At 44.2% G+C, this 22,537-nt stretch overlaps 1 protein-coding gene across 2 annotated transcripts; it reads right to left on the bottom strand.

The window, feature by feature from the left end:
- Window positions 1–1,172: 1,172 nt before the first annotated feature.
- col6a4a (collagen, type VI, alpha 4a) lies at window positions 1,173–18,884 on the bottom strand. 2 transcript variants are annotated; one of them, XM_084708571.1, is made up of 41 exons: window positions 18,779–18,884; window positions 17,947–18,555; window positions 17,101–17,703; window positions 16,354–16,908; window positions 14,674–15,294; window positions 13,893–14,453; window positions 13,173–13,730; window positions 12,496–13,068; window positions 11,739–12,314; window positions 11,259–11,608; window positions 10,989–11,067; window positions 10,727–10,872; window positions 10,284–10,376; window positions 9,936–9,989; window positions 9,682–9,753; window positions 9,559–9,585; window positions 9,389–9,433; window positions 9,181–9,234; window positions 8,881–8,943; window positions 8,348–8,413; window positions 7,787–7,840; window positions 7,635–7,670; window positions 7,430–7,492; window positions 7,176–7,238; window positions 7,007–7,069; window positions 6,756–6,818; window positions 6,585–6,635; window positions 6,428–6,463; window positions 6,252–6,314; window positions 6,087–6,149; window positions 5,858–5,890; window positions 5,706–5,742; window positions 5,585–5,596; window positions 4,981–5,474; window positions 4,771–4,867; window positions 3,976–4,632; window positions 3,706–3,802; window positions 3,429–3,595; window positions 2,995–3,165; window positions 2,623–2,670; window positions 1,173–2,484 (listed from the first exon to the last, which is right to left on the bottom strand). In XM_084708571.1, the coding sequence occupies exons 1-41, from the start codon at window positions 18,852–18,854 to the stop codon at window positions 2,309–2,311; spliced, it is 8,325 nt and encodes a 2,774-aa protein (XP_084564697.1). In that variant the 5' UTR covers window positions 18,855–18,884; the 3' UTR covers window positions 1,173–2,308. The 2 variants fall into 2 exon arrangements, with proteins under 2 accessions (XP_084564697.1, XP_084564698.1); XM_084708572.1 differs by lacking the exon at window positions 2,995–3,165.
- Window positions 18,885–22,537: the final 3,653 nt, after the last annotated feature.

Here is a 22,537-nt window from a genome sequence, read left to right as displayed (position 1 = left end):
AGAGTGTCTGCTAAATGACTAAATGTAATGTAATTTAGGGACATGACTGTCTCCCCACCTTAAACAAAAGGCTCAAGACGCACTTGTTCCGGGAGTACAACGGCACTTAGGAATGCTTGCTTGATTGGACCTGATGTTAAAATTTCCTCCACGATCACAATGACTCTTATTGAGAGACTTGTTGCTCTTGTAAGTTAGTTATAACGAAGTTAACTCTTGTACTCGCTGTGAAATATTTTACTGTTGATTGTTCTTCTACAGGTACAGTCTTGCACTTTTTGGGGTTCATGTTGTTTTAATTTGTAATTTGTATAACTGCATGCTCTTATGGGTCTTCCCTTTGGCACTTGTTTCGTTTTTCACAATGTATGCTTCATGTTTTGGTTGCTTGCAGTGTTTGGGACTACCTTGTTGTTATGATCAGTGACCTATGCTCTTTTGTAAAGCTCTCTCTTGGAAGTTGCTTTGGATAAAAGCGTCTGCTAAATGCATAAATATATGTAAATGACAAGGAACGTTCAGCCAGTACTTTCTCCTGATCCCAAACATCTATTAACCCTGACACAAAGACACAATCTACTCTTATTAATAGCAAGCTTACATGAGAACATACTAACAAGTATCCAATGATGAGTTCTATTGATTAGTGAATAATGTAAGCACACAGGAAATCGCAATTTCTTCCACACTCCCCAAAAATCAAATCAAAAAATCAATTTACACTGCTGAAAATAACACCACTCTGCTAGTTTACGCTTTGCTCTTGGTGACATAACTCCTCTTTTTGACAATCGCCTGATCTGGGCTGCTTTTATTCTCTGTGTTCGCGCACAATCTACGTTTATTCTAGCTTGAATTAGCGTTGCTTGTAGAACGGAACGTTAGTGGAACGGCTTGAGGCTTAAGTCTAAGTTGACGTTTACCTAAGCAAGGCTTTTTTGTGTAAGCGCGGCTTTTGTTAGCGACGCTGATGGCATACCCCCCAGGTCTATCCTGCTGGCTGTAAACATCTGCAGGCTGGGCTTAGGTTTCTTGTGGACTCAAAGCAAAGTCTTTTGAGATGTACCGACAAAAAACACATTCTGCAAACACATTTTTGTCATTGCCAGTAACCAAGGCTTCTAGTGACAGGGTTTAAAAATGACTGTACAGATACACAGAGACTGGGTTTATCAATAGCACATGGTTTATTGTACAACTGATGTATCATCTGAGTTCTAGGAAGATATTGTGTGAACATTTTCTGTAGTTTTGTAAATATGTTTTCTTTTATACAACAGCTATGTTTGATAAAAGGGGCTGCCTCTTGGGTTTGATTGCTTAAAGCTGCTGTAAAGCTTCTCAGTACATTACATACATGTGAAATGAGTTGCTGAAAGCATGTGAAACCAGTGTGAATCGGTGAAACTCGCTGTAATGGGCCACCCGCGTCAACGAAGAGCTAGCGTTTCTTTGGCGTAGCTGGTAGTGGTCACGCTTGGCAAGTCAGAGGTCGTGCGCTCGAGCCCAGTGAGTGGCGAACGAGCCTTGTCGTGACCGAGGGTGGCTACAGCTGTTACATACCCGTCACATGTGCAAAGCTCTAAAACTTTGTCGCACTGAAATGTGGACTTAGACCGTTCAACAGTTTTGACCCTTTTTTATCTCAGGTTTTGTTTAGGCGGGGCAAAACCCAACCTATCTACCTCACGGCCACATATCTACATCAGATCCCAGACGGTTTATATAACCTGCATTCTGTTACCCAGCTGGTACAAGGCAAAGACAAAGTAATTAACACATAAACACTCAAGACTGCAGGTAGGTCTGTTCTAATATCTGCAATAGATTTAGCTATTTGTTGCTGTTGTTGCTAAATTCAATACATTTTAGGGGGCGGAGCTTCCGCTCTTTCAGGCGACACGCCCCCCACCATCATAAAGCAGAGAAGACTGATGATTTTCTCACAATTTCAAAGCCTAATTTAACATACTGTGGGTAAAAAAAGAAAAGAAAAATTGGATGGGTAGTTCACATTCTTCTGTGGTGTGATGAACTCATTTTCAGTTCTGCTTTACAGCCACTTTAAGGTCAAATATTTGGAGTAAATATTCCCATAGCAAACAGCTGCTTAGCCAATACTTGGAGGGGTAATATTTACCAGACAGGCACTTGTCAAAAAGTATATCCTTAACAAAATGTATAAAAAAATATAAGATTTAGAAAGGGCCTATGAGTACATATTCAGTGATAGATCTTGGACAAACCAGAGGAAGGTTTTTGTCTAGTGTCAAGTCTTCACCAAGGGCTGGTTCTGTGGAACATCATCCTAGTGCTTCCTCCGGAGGCACAGGCCCTCACACTCCTCCTGCGTATCAAAGCGGTTGCCGTTTCCTCCACAGCCGCTGAACCAGAAGCGAGAACACTCACTCTGCTGTGTGTCAAAGTACCATTTAACAGTATAGTTCCCACAGGTGCCGACATCCTGGCTGAGGAAACACGAGTCTGGTGGCAGTCATGGACAGAAGAGAGACAGAGCAGAGTGAGGGAGGTTTAGTGTTTTTGTCCAAACATTATGCACATTATTATCATTATTTAACTGCCTTGTTAAATATATTTTAAATGAAAGAGTTCAGTCCTTACTCTTGTCCAGCACATCAGAGTCCTCTTTCAGTAGCATGGCTGTAGGATCTGGAACAAAACAAGTATTACTAAGCTCAAAAGAATAAGCATGTAAAACAGAATGCAATAAAATAGGTAAACAAAACCAAATGATTACAAATATTAGGACAGATACATAGTTTAGATAAATGATAAAAGTAAAGTGTGTTTTAGGATCAGATACATCTGTGTATTATAGAGATGTCAAAGTGTTTTATTTATCAAGTGCACAGTATAACACAAGGTCATTCTGATTGTGGCTAAACTTGATTCTCAGCCCTGATAAGAACCACGCATTCCCTCTTAACACCTACTATATGGTGCTGATATTTGACTGAAAGACACATAACTTACTGTGGGAGTTGCAGGCCTGGAAACATTCGCTTTCCGTACTAAAGCGGTTGGCATTGCCATGGCAACCGCCATACCAGAACGGTGAGCATGCATGGATGGCTTTATTAAAGTACCAATGCTGGACGTAGTCCCTGCAATGGGAGCCCCTGTCCACATCCAACAGACAGTGTACTGAAAGCAGAACAGGCAGGTTTACCAAGGACACTACTAAAGTACCAAAAGCAGTCCTTCAGGCGGTCATGCAACAGACAGTGCAAGGGCCTACTCATGCAATATCTGAAAAGTGGAGGAATAAAGACATGCCTTCAGCCATGCGGTACCTGATAACTCTGTTGTAAGAGACTAGGAGTACCATCCAGTTACTGCTATTCCAATTCAAGTTCACTTTAATGGACAAAAATGGTGGTCTGAACCTAGAACTGTGGATATCACACCATTGAGCTTTGGTCGTGAAGACAGTTCTCCTCCATCCCCCCTGGAATGACTCTCAACGATTTCCACCTGAGTTGTTTCTGGTTTAGACAGGTAGTCATACTGACTCTGGTCCTCCACTTCCTCCTGCAGCTCCTCCTCCTCCAGTTCCTCCTCAACCTCTGGTTCGCTGAGGAACAGCGAGTAAAAATTCCAACGTGTTGGTGTCAGTAGGGTTTGCTGTCCAACTAGTTAAACACTATATTTCATGTGGATTTGAGTATAATGGGAGTTGCCTACCTGTATACAAATATAGTCTGCCCCTGCCCCTGTCCCTGTCCCTCAAGCTGTGCACACTTCTGTCTCAGAGACGGAGGAGGGTAGGTGTTCATACCTCCTACAAATGAGAAGAAAAGGACAAGTCCAAAGCTAAAATGCACGCATTGAAGTCCACACACCACCGAAGACTTCTCAATCAGACGTCACACCTATGAAAAGCTATGCATATTCATCAATTGTATATAAGTTGTAAGTAAATGAGTCGAGTAGGTAAGGGTCATGCTTTCGTACCGTTGAACACGGCCAGGAAGGCTCTTAAGAAGCGCTGGGCATATTCCTGGTCATCTTCCCTGAGCTGGCCCAGATGAAGCAGGTGCTGCTCCAGGGGGGTGCTGGCCAGATGCTCCACCTCCGTGCGGTTGTAATAGCTGCCCACCGTGACCACAAACAGCGCTACGCCCTGACATTTGGCCTGCTCGGAAACGTAGTGCAGCTTGGCCCTATCCCGGTCAAGCGTCTTGTCCCCTACTATGGCCAGGACCATCCTCCTGGTCCGGGGACGGGGGGCCTTGAGCAGCACCTCCCTGAGGGTGAACTCCAGGGTCTGGCCAAGGGCCAGGGACCCTCCCTGCTGTCGAAGGCCTTGGAGAACGTGTTGCTTCATGGCTCTGTGGTCCTTGTACTTCTGGAAGCCAAACTCCAGTTTGGTGGCCTGAGCGGCACCCTGCTGGACGAGGGCCACCCTGGCCTGCCGATTCCCCTGGCCGGGCTGGGGGCTCACTGCCAGCTGCTCCACCACCCTGCCCAGCAGCTGCTGCATGCCAGAGAACTGGTCTGCCTGGACCTCCCTGGAGCTGTCCACTAGCAGGGCCAAGTCCACATCCACCTCCTGGATCAGAGGGGTCTTCGTGATGTAGGAGCAGGTGCTCTGCACGGTCCTGCATGGATCTGGGGAAAAAGAGGAACACACTGGATCACACTGCGGAAACGTGTTGGTAAGTCCTCAACAGTAGTTGAAACTGTGAGGGGCTGAGGTAAGATTAGCTGATGGAAGTCAGGAGAGAGGAATGGTAGAGGAAGTTCTACCATAGCAGATGACACATTCCCTGATATTCTTCAGCCCCTCCTCCAGGTTCTGGTTGTCCCGCAGCACCAACAGGGTGGAGCGCCGTGTTTCATCAGCCTGTTTGCCCAACACCACAACAAAAGCACTTAAAGATAATGTTCCATTTCACCATGAGCTGCTACTGGGTCACATCAGCTTCATTACCTCAATTCAGTGTCTCCATTTATTACCTTAAAAGCCTGGAGAACATTTGGCAAACTCCTAAGTGTGATGACTGCTGGGATGATGTTCAGGGCATTAAACTCCATTGTTGCAGTAACAATGGCAGAGGAGTCTTGGGAAGGGCCATTGGAGAAGAAGATGGCTACCTTCCTTATCCTCATCCCCTTTCGAGTGCGTTTGAAGATGTTGTGTGCCACGTAGCGCATGGCGGCGCCCAGGTTGCGTTTGTTGGCCGTCCGGACCAGCGGGATGCCCTGCACCGCCTCCAGCAGCTGGCTCTTGCGCCGGTAGTCCTGGAAACGGATCAGGTACTCTGTGTAGGCACTGTAAGCTACCACGGCAACACGAGCACCAGTCGGACAGTTGCTGTCAGCGATGTTGATGTTGTTCAAGAGAGAGACGAGAGCAGAGCGCATTCTCTCAAAGGCGGGAAGCTCAACATCATCAGACATGTCCAGGGCAAACACCAGCTCTGTGGGGTAGGCTGGGCACCCCGAAGAACCTGATAAGGAGGGAGGGTTAAGAAGGAAGAGAGTTTGGGAGTTTTTACGCTGTCATTTGTTATTAGATGTGTAGGGGTGTATTGGAGAGAAAAATACAAGTGACACATACCTTGGGAGCACGCTGTTCAGATAAGAGATCAAATAAAAATGTATTTAGAGACAGACAAGGCCCTTCTGTCAATGGCAAACATCTTCACTTCTTCCTCTAATACATCACTCGGGCTACTTACCACAGTTGTCACGGATGTAGGTAATCAGCTGGCATTCCTGGAAGAAAAAAATTAAATAAACTGAATCTCTCAAAAGTCAAAGTTCAAAGAGTATTCTGACATTTATTTATGATATATTACTATTTCTATTGAAGACACGGGAATATACTTACATCGGGTCTCTCACCAGGAGACCCTCTAGGACCCTGTGAAGAGAACATAGATAACACAATGTCATAATAAGGAAAATATAACATTTATAAAAACATAATATATAAGTGTACATTTATCAATATCTAAATATAAACAGAACAACAAACAAAATGAACATGGATTTCTGCTTAGATCCCTGTTTTTATGGACCCCCATTTTCATGAAGCAGGTGACCAGCAGCATACTAACCCTGTGTCCCGCTAGTCCTGGGTCTCCGGGCTGTCCTGTTTCTCCTGTTCTGCCAGCGTTCCCCTGGAGACCAGACAGTCAGATATTGTCTTCATACATTTGCATTTGGTGCATTTAGGCCAACCAAATAAGTTGTTTGTGTGTCTGTGTGTGTGTGACACCCACCCCCCTGCCATGGTTGCCTTTGGGGCCTGGTCCTCCTGGTGGTCCAGTAAAACCACCCTCACCCTGAAACCACAAAGAACAAACAGAAGACATGTCAGCTGACAGGTATTCCAGCCCCATTTCTTCACACCTGCTTTTCCATCAGAACCGATGTGAGAAACCAAGGAGTTACTGACCTGCAGCCCGGGGTAGCCAGGGAAACCAGGTTCACCCTAGGAAGTAAACACAGTCCACTCTTCCTCAATCAGGGTGTGTCTTTATCATAGTCTCTCTTAATGAATGTGATCCAGACCCACCAAGACACACAGGTATCCAGGTGAAAGACTTTCTTACCTTCAGACCCTTGGGTCCTGATGGACCATAACCATCTCTTCCATCCAGACCCTGGTGTAAAGCAGACAGGTCACATGACCCACACATGTAAACACACCTAGGCAAACACAACCATAACACACCCACCCCCTACACAAGCACATACACACACCCACACACACACACACTGACCGGCATCCCTCTGGGACCCAGAGGTCCTGTCCCACCCTTCACTCCAGGGTCTCCTGGCTCACCCTGCATGGATGTAAAACAAACTTTTCATGTTAAGGTATTACATTGTGAGTGTAGCTTTCATACAAACTACACTAAACATTATGGACAGTACTAGACCATACTATAGACTACGGACAGAAGGAAGACTACAGAGAGCAGGAGGACTACAGAGAGAAGAAGAACTGCTGACAGAAGAAGAAGTCGCCAACCTTTCTTCCATTTCGACCTGGACGTCCAACTGATCCTTTCCTGCCCCCTATGCCAGGTGTACCCTGGAACACAGGATGGGTTAGGGTAAGAGTTAACACCAACCCACTCGGACAGTGTCTGCCTCATTGAGTGGTACTTAGGAGATGTTAGGTTGTGAACAGAACCCACCTGTGATCCAGGTAATCCTGTGGTACCTTTGGGTCCGTTCTCGCCTTGTTCTCCTCTTACACCCTGAGCAGGCAAGGGATATGGGAGAATGTTTTAACTGCTAATGTCTTGACAGTTTCCTGGCAATCCTCCTAATTTATCTAGATTAATCTTTAATGCACCGTGCAAAGACACATTCCAACAAGATTAAGGTTGCATGCATGAGAAATCAAACTTGTCTCTTTGTCAAGCCACATCCTCGCTGGGGTACCTACCTCTGACCCAGAGGGACCCTGGTTTCCAGGGAGTCCAGCAGCACCTGGAGATCCATTTGTTCCCTGGAAGACAACAAACACACAAACAGAATGTGCGTGTGATGCAAATGGAACTGATAATGCATGGGCACTCGTCCACAACTTTGCAATCTCTACCTCACACACACATGGATTTTGATAGCACCCTATATTTATGGGAATGTACCTTGACTCCAGTTGGACCTCTCCTACCCTGTGGGCCCTGCAGGAGGAATCAACACACAGTGCTGTTAACAATGCAGGCTGTTCTACCCACTAATGTATGTTGCTGTCTGGGACATGAGCCTGTAGCTGGGTAGTTCAATCCAAAGATCTCACAGGGTTTCCATCGATTCCATCCCCTCCTGGAACCCCGTCCTCTCCTGCATCTCCCTGCATGGCAGAACAAAACAAAACATGTTTTATGTGTGTGTGTGTTAGTTTATGTATGTGTTTGTTAGTTTGTTAGTTTCCCCCACGATCACAATGACTCTTATTGAGAGACTTGTTGCTCTTGTTGGTTTGTTGTAACTGTCTTAAAATAATTGTACTCGCTGTGAAATATATTATTGTTGCTTGCTTTTTCCACAGGTACACTTTTGCACTTTTGAGGTTCTTGCTGTTTTATTGTAACTTGTCCAACTACATGCTCTTATTGTTCTTCCCTTTGGGACTTATTTAGTTTCACAATGTATGCTTCATGTTGGGCTACCCAAAATGTTTAGGGCTATCTCGTTATGATCAGTGACCTATGCACTTTTGTAAAACTCTCTCTTGGAAGTCGCTTTGGATAAAAGCGTCTGCTAAATGCATAAATGTAAATGTGTGTGTATGTGTTATGAATGGCAAGTACACATTTCCACATACATCCCAAAGTCATCATCATTGTGCATTCTTTACCGGCAAGCCTGAGTTCCCGGACTGGCCTGGCGGTCCACGCTCTGTGTTGCTGCTTCCAGGCTCCCCCTAAAACCACACAAAACTAGAGATAAAACAATGACGCCCTCTCCCCTGTGACTCTTCTGCTTCTAAAGAAATGAAGAACAGTGGGTCTGTGTGAGCATCCAATGCCAGTAATAACATTTGCTGACATCCCTGTTGAGGTCCCACACATTTGACATGCTGCAGTTGCAGTATGAATTTGTAGTATCCCTTCTTATACTCTGCAACTAGAGAAGAGGAACTCATAGCTGCATATTTTCTACTGAAAGAAACATTCAGCTTGTGATAAGGGATGACATTTGCAGAAGGAATGCATTCCCCTAAACGCACCACAGGCTGTCAGTAACCACATACTTATCAGTGGGAGGACTGAGACTGAGACATAAGGACTGAGACTAAAAAACCCATTTAGACAGTTTGTCAACATAGTTCATTTTTCATATGAGTTGTGCGTTGGTCTTTTGTGGGTTCTTTTTTCTTTTTCTACTTACAGGATCTCCTCTCAGCCCATGCTGGCCCTTGATCCCTGGCTCTCCCCTAATGCCCCTGGAACCCTGCAGAGGAGAAGCAGACAGGAAGCACCAGTTGGACATTGAGACAAGTTGAGATAAAGGGAAGCATAACATGTACATAAGGTACAATTTCATTAATCAAGTAGGAGTGTTTTCAAAAGGGGTACATTCAAGATTAAATAAGATAGTTGCGCATGAATGCAATGAAAAGTTGAAGTCTGGTAAAAAAAAGTGTGTCAAATGGTAGAACGGTTTAATAGAAAAGCAAATGACAATTACCGGGTTGCCGGAGTCTCCTCTCTCCCCAGGGCTTCCAGCCAATCCTGTCACACCCTGCAAACACGCACCAGAACAGTCTCAGGAAACAAAAAACATGTCAATCATGTATGGGTATCTGATAATTTGATCCCTCTTAATCAAACAGAAAGTGCTCAGTAGCCTAAAATCTATGTCTTCATGAACTACATGCTGAACAGAGGAAGGCTACCTGTTCTCCATTGATGCCATCCAGCCCATGCTCTCCGTCATCCCCCTGACAGATTCACAAGAACAATCCGAAAGCAACACAGAAATATATGAACAACAAAACACACACGTTTCTTGAAGAGCGGGGGAAAAGAATACAGATGCTGCTTGTCAGAAGACCAGCTCACTCACCTTGTTGCCTCTGTGACCTCGGTAGCCCTGTCAATGAGACAACCATGTATGAGATACCTGCTTACAACTGGTCTCTACTGACTTTGCGTGTGACTCGAGCAGAACAAGACGCGTCTAACTTACCTTTAGGCCTCGAGTACCAGGACAACCCTGCAGACCTTGAGGTCCAATTGGACCTGATGGTCCTCTCTCACCCTGGGGAAAAACACACCAGGAGATAATCCTAGGTCAAAGGTCACCAGCCTGTGGTGGTGTGGATTGGTGTTGTCGGTCAGTAAGACATTCTTGTTTTTGTGTATGCTTTTTCAATACTAAAACCAACTCAAGCAATGGTCCAATCAAGCAGTGTCCTGAGTTGTCTTTAAATAAACACTTACAATCCCTCCCTCCTCCCCAGGGAAGCCTGGGTGGCCCCTCAGCCCTGGAACACCCTGATGAGGAGAGATGAAGACCAGAATAACATGAGCTCATCAGGTTGTGACAAACATAACAGGCATCATCAACTGCAGTCATTTTTTATCAGAACCAGAACCTGGTGACCTCCAGGGGATTCTTAATGGCTAACCGGTTCAAGTCTTTAATTTGACATCCTTGAGTTGTATACATTAGGTAAAGTAAGTTGTGCCACATTTCCTTACACCTAATGTATATTTGACTACATTTTCAATCAATCTCATAATTTTACTTAACTTCTGTCATTATTTATATTTACTCTTTCTACTCACCTTTTCCCCAGGTGAACCCGGTAAGCCACGGATCCCCTCGTGACCGGAGCACTTACACGCCACGTTGCAGCACTCTCTATCAGCTACTGTGTCCTGGGCAGATATAGACATATGGATCATGTGTCAGTGCTGTTCTGTTCTATTCTATTTGTCTGCATATCTCATCTCCTACGTCCTAGAAGCCTACATCTTTGGTTGACCATTTTCCTGCCAGACAAGTCAAGACAAGAACCAGGCTCCACAAAACATCAAGGCTTATTTCACTTGACACCCTGACATTCAACATTCCTAAATTTTCATTAGTGAACAAAGCATTCTCTCAGTGTACCACCGAGAGAAGGTCAGATTGATCGCAACTAAACTAAGTATGCTCCAGGACTAGGAGTAATCCCTCAGGTAGAGACGTCTCGGAAGATCCTAGAAAACAGGCATGATTTACTTACTATTTGTTGGTGCATGGTACTGCCCACACTCTGCATGCCAATATTGAGGGGCTGCTTGTAGCCAAACCCTCTCCCAAACTCCACCATCTGGAGGTGCTGGGCATTCTGGACCCCCTCTAAGGCCACAGTCAGTAGAGCGTGGATACCTGCCCCAGAGGAGGGGTGGAAGACAAGTCTCTTTACTGAGCCACAAGTTCGGCATGAAGTAAATTGGCAATATTAGATAGTAAAGTAACTGAGTAAAAATACGATGCTTCCTTACCAGAACGACGCAACTGTTCTGACTCTCTCTCCATGTCCTCAACGTTTTCATCAAGTCCATCAGAAAAGACTACAAGCACCTGATGGGCAGGTTAGGTAGGAGAATATGATCAGTTATCAGGCTGGGTTTGGCAGAACTGGATGGGACTAAGTATTAACAATGAAGAACAATATCAAGCATGCAAACTCATCAGAGGTGCTAAGAGTGACACAGATGCAAGTCTGGGAGTATGCAAAAACTGTACAATAGCTTTGCCGTTTAGTGTCCCACCTTCACGCCAGCCCTAGACTCTTTCTGGAACTTCTCCTTGAAAGAGGCCAGCAGAGCGCCATTAAAGCGAGTGGTCTGGGGTATCTGCAGGGCCTTGATCTTCTTTATCACATCCTCATTGTACGGTTCAAAGGAGAAGTCATCCAGAAGTTGTCCATCATCAGCCACCACCCGGTATCCAATGTTGACCGTGACCCTGTCCGTCCTGACGCAGCACAGGCCCTTCAGGTTGGACATGTAGAGGACTATCTCCTGGAGATACCTCTGCAGCTTGGACTGGCCTTCCATGAGCAGCATCGACCCTCTTCTGCGAGAAATATCGAAGCCAACAGCGACATCTATGGTGCAGCCTGGAGGAGGAAGACATGCAATCCATTTGAGCTGCCTTTCTCTCAAACTTGATTAGTTATGGTTTGAGAAGATGCACAGATAATAGAAATAGATAAAAGGACACATTTCCTTATCAGAATTTGACCTTACCTGGTGGAGGGGGGGAGGGTTCATCACATATAGTGTCCACCACCTTGGTCTTGATCTGGGCCAGAGAGTTAAAGTCCTGCACAGTGAAAACCCTGTTTGGAGTTCCTGCAATCTGCTGCAGCTGTAGACTATTAACCCTCCCGATACCAATGACAAACAACTCTATATTCAAATCCCTAAGGAATTTAGCTGCTGCAAGGAAATCATCTCTAGAGTCTCCGTCCGTGATCACCACCAGGTTCTGGGAGACCCCTGAGTGGATACGACTTCCTGCTGCTGTTTCAAAGAAACTTCTGGTGAAATTAAGGGCCTTTCCGATTAGAGTTCCTTCAGCAAGTTGTTTAATAGCTTCAATGCGGTTTCTTATGCCTTCTATAGTGTAGAACTCATTGAGGTAAAACTCCTTTTTAGGATTAGAGCTGAATTGGGCAACTCCTGCTCTAATGTAGTCTTTGATGATGTTGAAACTAGAGATGAGATCTTTTGTGAAGTTTTTCACAAGTGAAAATTCGGTTTCCTGGATGCTGTCTGAGCTGTCTATTAAAACGACCAAGTCAGCCTGCTTCTTCTTACACACTGGGAGAAAAGAGAAAGAGATGTTAAATATCTACAATTGTAGAAAAACACATAATCTTAGAGAATGATCTATACGTTTGCACCCAATACTTTTTTTTATCAAGTTCAACAACAAAAAACCCGAAAAGAAACCTAATTCAAGAAAACAAACATAAAAACATATAGTAAGCTTGTACATTACCTGGTTTCGTAGTGTTGCAGAGGACCTGAGAGATATTGGAGTACAGTGATTCAAGAGCCTTAAAGTCGTTCACATAAAAGATCTTGGATTGGTCTTTGCCAGTCATGGTCTCCAGTTCCGTCATGCTGGCTCCCTCCACTCCGATGGCAAACACCTTGACCCCGTTGTCCCTCAGAGCCTTCGATGGCGCTTCTAGATTGTCACGGTCCTGAGCTTCTCCGTCTGTGATCACCATCAAAATCTGTGTCACATCTTTTCTGCCGCCGTGCGCGGCACCAAAGTACTGCAGGGAATAATCCAGAGCCTTGGCTGTGTAAGTGTCTCCGCTCGGTGTCTTCAACTTCCAAATCTGTGAGTGAATCTGTCTTTTTGAGTAGTATGAACTGAGGCTGAATGCATTCTCAGGATTGGTGGAGTACATGATGACACCAAATCGTGTCTGCTTCTCCCCGACAGTGGTTTGGTTGATCATGGACACCATGAAGGTCTGCATGCTGCGGAACTTGTCTGGGGTGATGCTGGTGGAGCGGTCCACTAGGAAGATAATATCTGCACCTTCTGTTTTCTTACACTCTGGATTGTAAGAAAAGAGAGAAAGGATACTCTTAATACCCCAAATGACAGTTTTTTTTGTTTTTGAATCATTCCTCTCCTAATCATTATGTCAGAAAACTCACCTTTTTCTGGATCACAGATGGACAACGCCAGTTGCCTCTCCAAGGCTCTGAGCCCATCGAAGTCTGCCACAGAGTAGACCCTCTCTTGTGTTCCACTGATTTCCAAAAGCTGCTTCGTGTTGGCATTGTCAACTCCAATGGCAAAAATCAACACCCCCTTCTCCCTGAGAGCTTTAGCAGGCACCGACACCTCATCCTGGGCTTCACCATCCGTCACAACCAATAGAAACCTTTTTTTGTTTGGGCGACCGCCATTTGAGGGGTCAAAGTACTGTGAGATTTCAGAAATTGATTTTCCTGTGAGTGTGCCTCCCCCCATCTGCTGCATGGCGTCTATGGCTTTCTCTATACTAGGTTTGTCATACAGTTTGTTCAGAGGGAACTCCAACTTTGAATTGCTGCTGAACTGCGTCACACCAACGTGCACTTTGTCTGGACCGACAACAGACCGCCTCACCAAGGACTTCATGAATTCTTTCATTTTCAGGAAATCCTCTGGGATTATGCTGGTTGAGCTGTCTATCAGGAAGAGCAGGTCAGCTGCTGCACCCTTACACGCTATGGAGAGAGAACAGAAGTGGGAATCATGTTTAATACAGCTCATCATGCAATCAACCATGTGGCTGATTTTGCAATTGATCCGTAGCTCTATAAAACGTAATATACTTCCTGTCTGATGATACAAAAAGTAAACGCTTTTCTAGAGACAGGGTCACGTACTGTCCCCCGCGCAGATATCTGTGATGATCTCGTCCTTGATTGACTTCAGAGCATCAAAGTTGTTGACAAAGAACTTCCTCTCAGGTGAACCTGCAATCTCCAGCAGCTCAGTCTGGTTGGCGTCTTTCACCCCAATGGCGTATATTTGAATCTTCTCGTTCCTCAGAAGCTGTGCTGGTTCCTTCACCTTGTCTGCAGAATTCCCATCTGTGATAACAATAAGGTACTCTGGGACTTTGGCTCCCCGTGTGACTTCTGCTTCTTTGAAGAACTTGTTCATAAAACTCAAAGCCCGACCAGTATTAGTTCCACCTCCCCTTTGCATAATACGCTCAGCTGCAGCCTCTAATGTTTTGCCGTCTTTGTAGGTTGTCAAATCAAATTCCAGTTCAGGATCTTCTGAATACTTGACCACACCTACTCGGACATGCTGTGGGCCAATGCGCAATGTGTGTACAAACTCAATGATGAATTTTTTCATGTCCTGGAAGTCTTGTGGGGTGATGCTTCCGGAATGGTCAATCAGGAAGAAGATGTCAGCCTCCTCTGTCTGCTTACAACCTGAATAAGAAACAAAAATTTGTCAATTTGCTGGATTTTTTGTTGTTGATCTGAGGCTAAATAATAGTTATAATAATAATACAGTAATAATAAACCACAATTACAATTAACATGTTTGAGTTAATAAAACCGATGCAAATCCCTAGCCGTGATTTCACCTTATGTTCTCTAAAAACATTTGCTGTAATGTTATCTCACAAATAAGTTAAACTCTGCTAACCTGTTTTGATGCTGTATTTCCTGGCACTGACAGAGACTGCTGAGCGGAGAATGTTGTAGCAAAGGCTCTTCCTTAGGGTTTTCTCCAGGCTCCCCAGCTTGGCAAAGCTGTCCACGTTGAACATGTGAGATTTAGGAGGATGTGAAGCTATCGCCTTCAGCTCTTCAATGTTGGCATTTTTTACTCCCACGGCATAGACAGTGACGCCAGCTCTGCGAAGGGCGGTAGCTGCAGGGCTCACTTTGTCCTGAGACTCACCATCAGTTATGACCACAGCCACCTGCTGGATACCAAGGTCAAACCTGCTTCCCTTATCCTTAACAAAAACATTCTCTTTGGCAAACTTCAGAGCAGCACCCGTGAGGGTACCACCCCCACGCTGGGGGAGGATCTTGATAAACTCCAGAATTTCATCCTTATTGTCAAAAGAGTTGAGGTAGACGTGGGCAGTAGCCTTGTCACTGTAGAGGACAATGCCCACCCTCACTTGTTTCAAACCCACATCCAAGCCTTTCACAATCTTGTACAGGAAGCTGCGAATCAGACTGAAGTCTTCCGTTGTAATGCTACCAGACTCATCAACAATGAAAACGATGTCGGCAAATTTGGCTGCCGTGCAATCTATAACAAACAAACAATCAGTAAGTGTCTCACTCTTGAATAAGCTTTAATCTCTTTCTATATATGTTTTCAATACCAAGCACCATTGGTTTATTTAATAGTAAACAAATTAATTACATTTATTTATTTATCAAAACTATTATAAAGATCCCATGACATGCTGTTTTTGGATGCTTTTATAAAGGCCTTAGTGGTCCCCTAATACTGTATCCGAAATGTAGCCTTGGTGGAGAATTACAGCACTATGAGCAGTCCCACAATGGGCTTTCCTCTGGACGTGCCGTTTCTGTGTCTCTAGCTTTAAATGCTATGAGGAAGAAAGAGGTGGGGCTAACTGCCATGCTTTGGTCGTTTGCAATCCATGATGTCTCGAGGAAAAAACTATGTCGTGCTCGCATGGTCGTAGCTTATTTTTTCATTGGTGGGCCAAATCCTCTGTGCGGGCAAAGCAAAGAAAAGGGAAGGTAACCCCCTATTGTGACATACAAATAGGGGGATTTTCAAAACCGAGCGTTTGAACTCTCATTTTCTCAAAGGCGGAGAAGAATACCCAGGTCTTAGTTTACACCTATCGAAATGTCTAGCCACTGGGGGACCAAAGGCAGGGGAACTCATATTAATGTTAAATTACCTCCTAAAGTGAAGTTTTCATGTCATGGGACCTTTAAAACCCAACATGCACATCTCAACTTGCTGTTTAAGTATGACTAAACCCACACATTTCAACTTGGTCTCACCCCTTCATATTCCTAAAACTGCTGTGGAGTGGAGTTTATTTCATTAAATGCTTGTTAGGAATTCCTCCGATGCTTGAAGTAATACATGAACAGGCCAATTATCACACACAACCCTTCAAAAAGGAACTTGCACCTCACAAATGTTTTTAAAGGTTTGTTATCACTTGGGGAAAAGTACCCTGGATTTACCACCAAACAATAATAACATACATTTTGCAAAGATTTGAAGGAATCAAGATCAGGATTGGCAAGTAGCAATGCCTGACCATGAGGTCAGACAAAAATATAGGTTTTGTAGGTACGTTATGCTTTCGACCCTCACCTGCACTCATTACGATCTCCTCCTCCGTCTCAAAGAGATTCCTCAGAGTAGATACAATGTTGGTGTCCTGGGACATATACACATGTGGTTCTAAGAACTTCAACTCTGTGACTGATTTTGGATCAGTAGCAACAGTCACCATAGACACCCCCTCAGCTCTGACCAGACGTGACGCTCCAATCACTGGGTCATTCGAAAGCCCCCCTGTAAACACAACAAGAAACTGACGATAGCCTTGGTTGGCGCGGCCCCCGTCTGATTTGTTAAAGAACTGTGTTCTGGCAAAATCCAAAGCGCTTCCCAGATTACGAGGCCCGTTCGGGCGAATCCGGAATCGACGCAGTGCATTTACTGTCTGCTCCTTGGTTTGATGGGCGTTCAGAAGGAACTCTACTTTGGTTGTTTGACCAAACTGTGCCAGACCAATGCGATGCTGTTCTGCGCTGACTTCCATGTTCCCCAGTTTCATCAGTAGATTTCTGACCTGCTGAAAGTCTTTCTGTGCCATGTTGCTATCCACAAGAAAGAAAATGTCCGCAAATTTTGGGACCAGAGCTGATTAAAAGAAAGGAATCGAAGAAGATAAGTCATTATATGGTGTCATCATCATAAGATCATACATTCGTTAAAATGTGTTTCTGTTTTCAACTAGCTTGTGAAAGCTTTTTACAGTATTATGAGCAATAGAAATATTGATCACATGACTGTATTTATGTAGACATAACACACAGAGGTGCTTTCCCTCACCCTGCCTCCGGGTTTCCATGGAGATGCACACAGTTTTCAGCATCTCTTCTGACCTCTTCTGAAGCTGATGGTAGCTTCCAATGCTGTGAAGGAACCACTTGTGCGGCTTGTTAGCAATGGCCTTCAGCCTATCTGTGTTGGCTGCCCCTACCCCAATAGTGAACACGATGACTCCCTCCCTCCTGAGAACCCGAGCTGGTTCCGCCACATCATCAGATGAATTCCCGTCGGTTATCACCACAGCAATCTGTGGCACACCCTGCTGGGAGCGGCTCCCGGCGGTCTTGGTGAAGTAATTGGTCTGGAGGACGGTGAGAGCTTTGCCGATGGCTTTGCCAGAAGAGGTGCCTCCAGGCCGGTAGGCGAGATTGTCTACTTTCTCCAGCAGGTATTTCTTATCTACAAGATCTCCCAACAGGAACTCCTGACGGGGCTCGTCTGCAGTGTACAGCGCCAGCCCTACACGGACCTGTTGTTCGCCGATCTCCAGACCTTCTACAAAGGTGTGAAGAAACCCACGGAGCTCCTGGAAGTTGGGGTCACCGGCGCTGAAGGAACCGTCCACGAGGAAGACGATGTCGGCTTCGGTGGCTTTGCGACACTCTGGAAATACAGGAGAAGACAGGTTTTTAGCATCATACAGTACCAGTCAAAAGTTTGGACACATTTTCATGGGAAAATGTGGTACTGTATATGTGTCTGTTTGTAAGTTTGTAAGAGGATGGGCTGATATACAAGAGCAATGTATAGTATAGTACAAGAAAGTCCCTCGCATTAGGGGGTCAGTGAAGCCAGAATGCTGGTGTAGCGATCTGTAGTGATCATGGTGGTGTGGTAATCCTTTACCCTGGGCCACCTGGGTCAGCTGTCGTTTGGCCTCCTCAACTGTGGTACACAGCACCTGGACGATACTCTGGGAGATTCCCTGCAGCGCTGCAAAGTCGGACACACTATACACATGCTGTTCATGGGGCTCAGTGGCAATCTCCCTCAGCTGCTCCTCATCTGCGTCTTTGATTCCGATAGCATACAACGTGATCCCCTGCCTCTTCAGAGCGAGGGCTTGCAGCTCCACGTTGTCCTGCGATTGGCCGTCAGTGATCACCACGGCTATCTGAGGCACATTATTGGCAATCCTACTCCCAGCTTGGTCTACAAAGTGGTTCTGAAGCATGAAGTCCAAACCCAGCCCGGTTTTGGTTCCACCGCCCCTGTATGGCAGTTTGCTGATGTACTGGAGAACATCCTGTTGGGTCTGGTAGGAGTTCAGGAGGAACTCTGTGTGTGGCGTTGTGCTGTACTGGACCAGGCCAATGCGAACATGATCAGGCCCCACCTCAAAGCTGTTCACCAGCGTGTAGAGGAACTGGCGGATCTGCTCAAAGTTTTCTGTTCCTATGCTCCATGAACCATCAACCAGGAAGACAATGTCAGCCACCGCCTCCTCTGTGCAGACTGGGAGGAGAACAAAGAGCATCAGCCACGAAAAATCCAATTTTCCTGTCAAAACCTATTTCATTTTTGGATTTTTCATTCCCTAATCTTGCGGTTTGAAAGAAATACATTGTTTCAGAATCCTCTGATTCAAAACAAGTATCATGAGCTGCTGCAAGGCTATTCATTTATAGGATTGAGTCTACCCCAGAGTACCACAGACAAAACACAAATTCATTCTCACCTCTTTTTTGCGCACCACTGACCAGAATACATCCAGCTGTGATGAAGAGGGCCAACAGACCTCTTGTCCCCTCCATGATGGACCCTTCTCTAGTCACTCTCCCTGGAGAAAACCAGAGAACAGTTGTTACATACATCAAAGTCATGGTTGACAATGTGATTTAACATATCAAAGGGAAACATGGCAAAGGGCACTGAAAAACTTTGTTTGAAGTTATATAACTGACATGCCTTGCAAAGTGCCGCATGGCAACACATGTTTTTAATGCCAGAGAAGATTGTAATGGTTTCCACATTGACTCCTCCTCCTCTTAATTACATTTGGTGCACATGGAGCCTATGGGGGTGAACTATGGAGGATAAGCACTCGAGAAGCCACAATGCCTTTGGGTGTGAGTAACACAGCTCAACCACATTTTTAATGGGCTGGATTCACATCAGTGTTGTTTTGACTTATACAGGAAAAATCTGACATCCGATGCCTTGAATTTATATCTCTATCTGTCTCTTTGCGTGACATAATTTAGCAACGATGTGCATGATGTGATAAAGCATCATCTCCCTTCTGGTTTCTATCTTTAGATTCTCAGCAAATCTGTAACTGCAACAAACATCACTAATCACCTGGCTTCTCTTGCTTCAATAAGAATTTGCTGCATGATTTTTATTTTTAATACCATCCCTGGCCATCCTAAATTAGGTTTAAGGGAGGTGCTACAACTTACAAGAAAAAACATGGTTTTGATAAGAGTCTTTTCTTTGTTCTAATTGCAATGACAATCTTGTCTGCTCAGGCCTCAGATAAATATAATTACTTCAGGAAACCAAATATAGACTCAACAAGTGTTTGAATTCTGAATAAAACGATGCCTTTGGGGAGATGTTGATTTAATTCCCCTTCAGAGGCAGTCTCTGCATCAGACAGTTATACTGAAGTTTGTTTGTTATAAATTCTGAAGTCGTCCAGAGTGTTTAGAGGCCTTGTCAGTAGTTAATCACAAAGTGGGAAGGTTGTACTGAGGCCAACACTTGAAGAAGCAAACTTGTTTCATTAAGGATGTTCAGTAACTATGTTGTAAATATTTTATGTTTTGTTCTTATTAAGTGTTAGTTCTTGTGGGATGTTCTTTTTGTGGTTTCAGTATTAAACTTAATTTGATTTCTTTGGCCCTTTTTACAAGCAATATCACAGAGGGCTTCACAGACGCCCATAGAACTGCACAGGGTACACCAAAGTAAAAAGGCTTGAGATTTCAGATGCATGGTTCATCCCGATGTCGTAACCCAACCCTGGTTGGCTACTTCTAAGGCAAGCACACCTTATATGGCAACAACAAGGATTGTTTTAGAATTATTCTCTATCATTCAACCTAAACAACCAAAGACAATATTAATGCAACAGTGCAATAAACAAGGTCTACCCAATACCTTTCACCCAGCTGAAGTGTTGTTGGGTTTGAATATGTCACCGTCACAATAGGTGGAAGACTTCACATTTATTGTGTTGTTTATAGATCTTTGTAAATTACTTTGTTCAAACTCTCAAACATACTGGAAAACTCCCAGCACAGGCAGTGCACCATATCGTAGCAAATATCCAGAGTTTGTGTGTTTGTGTGTGTGTCTATGTGTGTATGCGCGTGTTGCATACCATATTCTGTGTGAGGCCCCAAGATTTATCTGAATGCTGTTCAGGAAATGAGGGGGTCGTTCTAATTTGAAACACCTGGATATAATCAAGCATGCCATTTCAAACAAGAGTCACTTGAGTGACACTGACTAAAATACTTTACATCCTTTTTACGTTGGTTAGGGTATCTGTATAAAGTTAACCAGATCTGTATATAGACCTCCAAACTCTGTTTATTTCACCAGTGTTCAGAAAACTCCAGGACTACTCTGTTCTCTGCTACAGATGTGGAGATTTCAGATGCATGGTTGGGGGTATACATGTGTTCTGCACAGAGGAGGCCCCATTGTTTGGCCTATCCATCATAGAGTCCGATCACAAAGCATAATCACTGGCTGCCTTAGAACATGTTCATTCAGGGGTTACTTTAACTGGGGAGAACGTACTTCTAACCCTGATAAATGGTTTGCAACATGAACACATGTAATTTTCTTTATGAACTATGTTGTTTAGCGCCAACTAATTTACATTTAATTTACTTTTAGACCATTTGGAATTGAGCAATTAGTTCCACCCGTTCCCTGGATGGTTAGACGCTCCTGCTGATTGGTTCCAGCTATCAGGAGGAAATTCCTCATTAGGAAACTCAAAACAGGGTTGGATTTCTGAAATTGAAATCCAAGTTATAGTTTTCTAGCTAGCTATTGGTAATTCTCCATCCCTACAAACCTAATTTGCTTAGTCATCACATATTATTTGGCTTTAAAAGGGTCATCAAATACGATGGACATTGTAGTTTTACTCATTGGTGTCTCCAGTCAAATTATTTATAGTTTAAAGTTGTTTGCATAAAGTAAAGGTGGTGCAACTGTAAATATTCTTGTCAAACAATACAATTATCTGTGTATTTTCAGCTGTCCACAACTTCAATTTGTCATAAACATCATTAAGATAAAATCAAGATGGAGAACACCCAACCCCAACCATATCAACAGGAAACCATAAACACTGACTGGATTAATGGACCTACAATTCTGCTTGGTTTTTAGACAAGAACCTTGAGGTGAATTATCTTATGTGTTTAGGGGCTGTGTGTGTATGTGTGGGCCTGTGTGCATAATACTTACAAGTTTATCCCTGTAGGCATGCACCGTACGTCCACATGAATGTGTGTGTGGTCCTGCCTGTGTAAAGGGAAATGACCCATCCCCTTACAGCTGCAAGTTTACATGGCTGCACATCGTGCACTGAGTTTCAATTCTAACTAACATCAAACATACGCTGAAAAGTCTTCCTGACCTGACAATTACAGCTGATAGTCAACCAGACCTGCATCTGTTATTTTCTTCTAAACTGCATTCTGTAGATAACATCTTGTTAAGCCACAATCTTCAGACAAAGTTCTGGGAACAGGGGCCCCTAAAAGACATGTTCATGAGGCCTATAACTTTCACCCATGCCAAAGTGTCCTCTAAACAGAGTTTTTCACGATAGAAAGGAGGGGGGGCACCAGACTCTCAAATAACTTCTAGTGGTCATCTAGACTGTGTCACTCGGTCTATTTGAGCTCAGAATAATACCTCCCTGTAAATTATGTGTACCTCTCAAAACTCATACATAATTATGAAGCTAAGGTTGTATCGGTAAGGTTAGAATAAGTACAAAAGTAAGTTTAACACACACATGCTCAGGTTGTTCATTTTCTGGTCCTTCATGTACTAGGATAATCACAAGGAACACGGAGAGAATCCTGGAGGTTTATATAAAGAGTGATGCTTAAGATTTTCATTAACGGATTCCAGAGATACTGTGAGGTTCTAAATTAAACTTCTAAAACTGGTTGTTCCCATCCTTGATTGTGATTGGCTATATCGCGTTCCATGCCGTTGTAAAATCCAGCATAACCTCACAGGTTGTCCTCATAACATTCTTTAACATTCCATATTACTGCGCATCGAATATTTCAAATTGAAAAAGACGGCAAAGATGTCCATCTGGCTGTTGCGTGGCAACGATTTATGAAGGAACTATACTTTGTAGTAGCGGAAGAATGACGGTTTATTATTAAACTATTTTGTTTCTAATTGTTTTTATTGATGAAACCATATCAAATATTTGTAGTAACAGTTT

This window comes from Hypomesus nipponensis, chromosome 2, assembly GCF_054491055.1.
Source record: "Hypomesus nipponensis isolate SF chromosome 2, ASM5449105v1, whole genome shotgun sequence".
Classification (NCBI taxonomy): domain Eukaryota; kingdom Metazoa; phylum Chordata; class Actinopteri; order Osmeriformes; family Osmeridae; genus Hypomesus; species Hypomesus nipponensis.
Note: the sequence above shows the minus strand (reverse complement) of the source record. Positions and strands in the feature narration are given on the sequence as shown.

Coding starts and splice junctions, on each gene's coding strand:
- col6a4a (XM_084708571.1), bottom strand. CDS start 18,854: ATGGAGGGGACAAGAGGTCTGTTGGCCCTCTTCATCACAGCTGGATGT. Junction 8,944..9,180: donor GAGGAGACTCCGGCAACCCG/GTAATTGTCATT, acceptor TCTCCTCTGCAG/GGTTCCAGGGGCATTAGGGG. Junction 5,891..6,086: donor CAGGACTAGCGGGACACAGG/GTTAGTATGCTG, acceptor TTCTCTTCACAG/GGTCCTAGAGGGTCTCCTGG.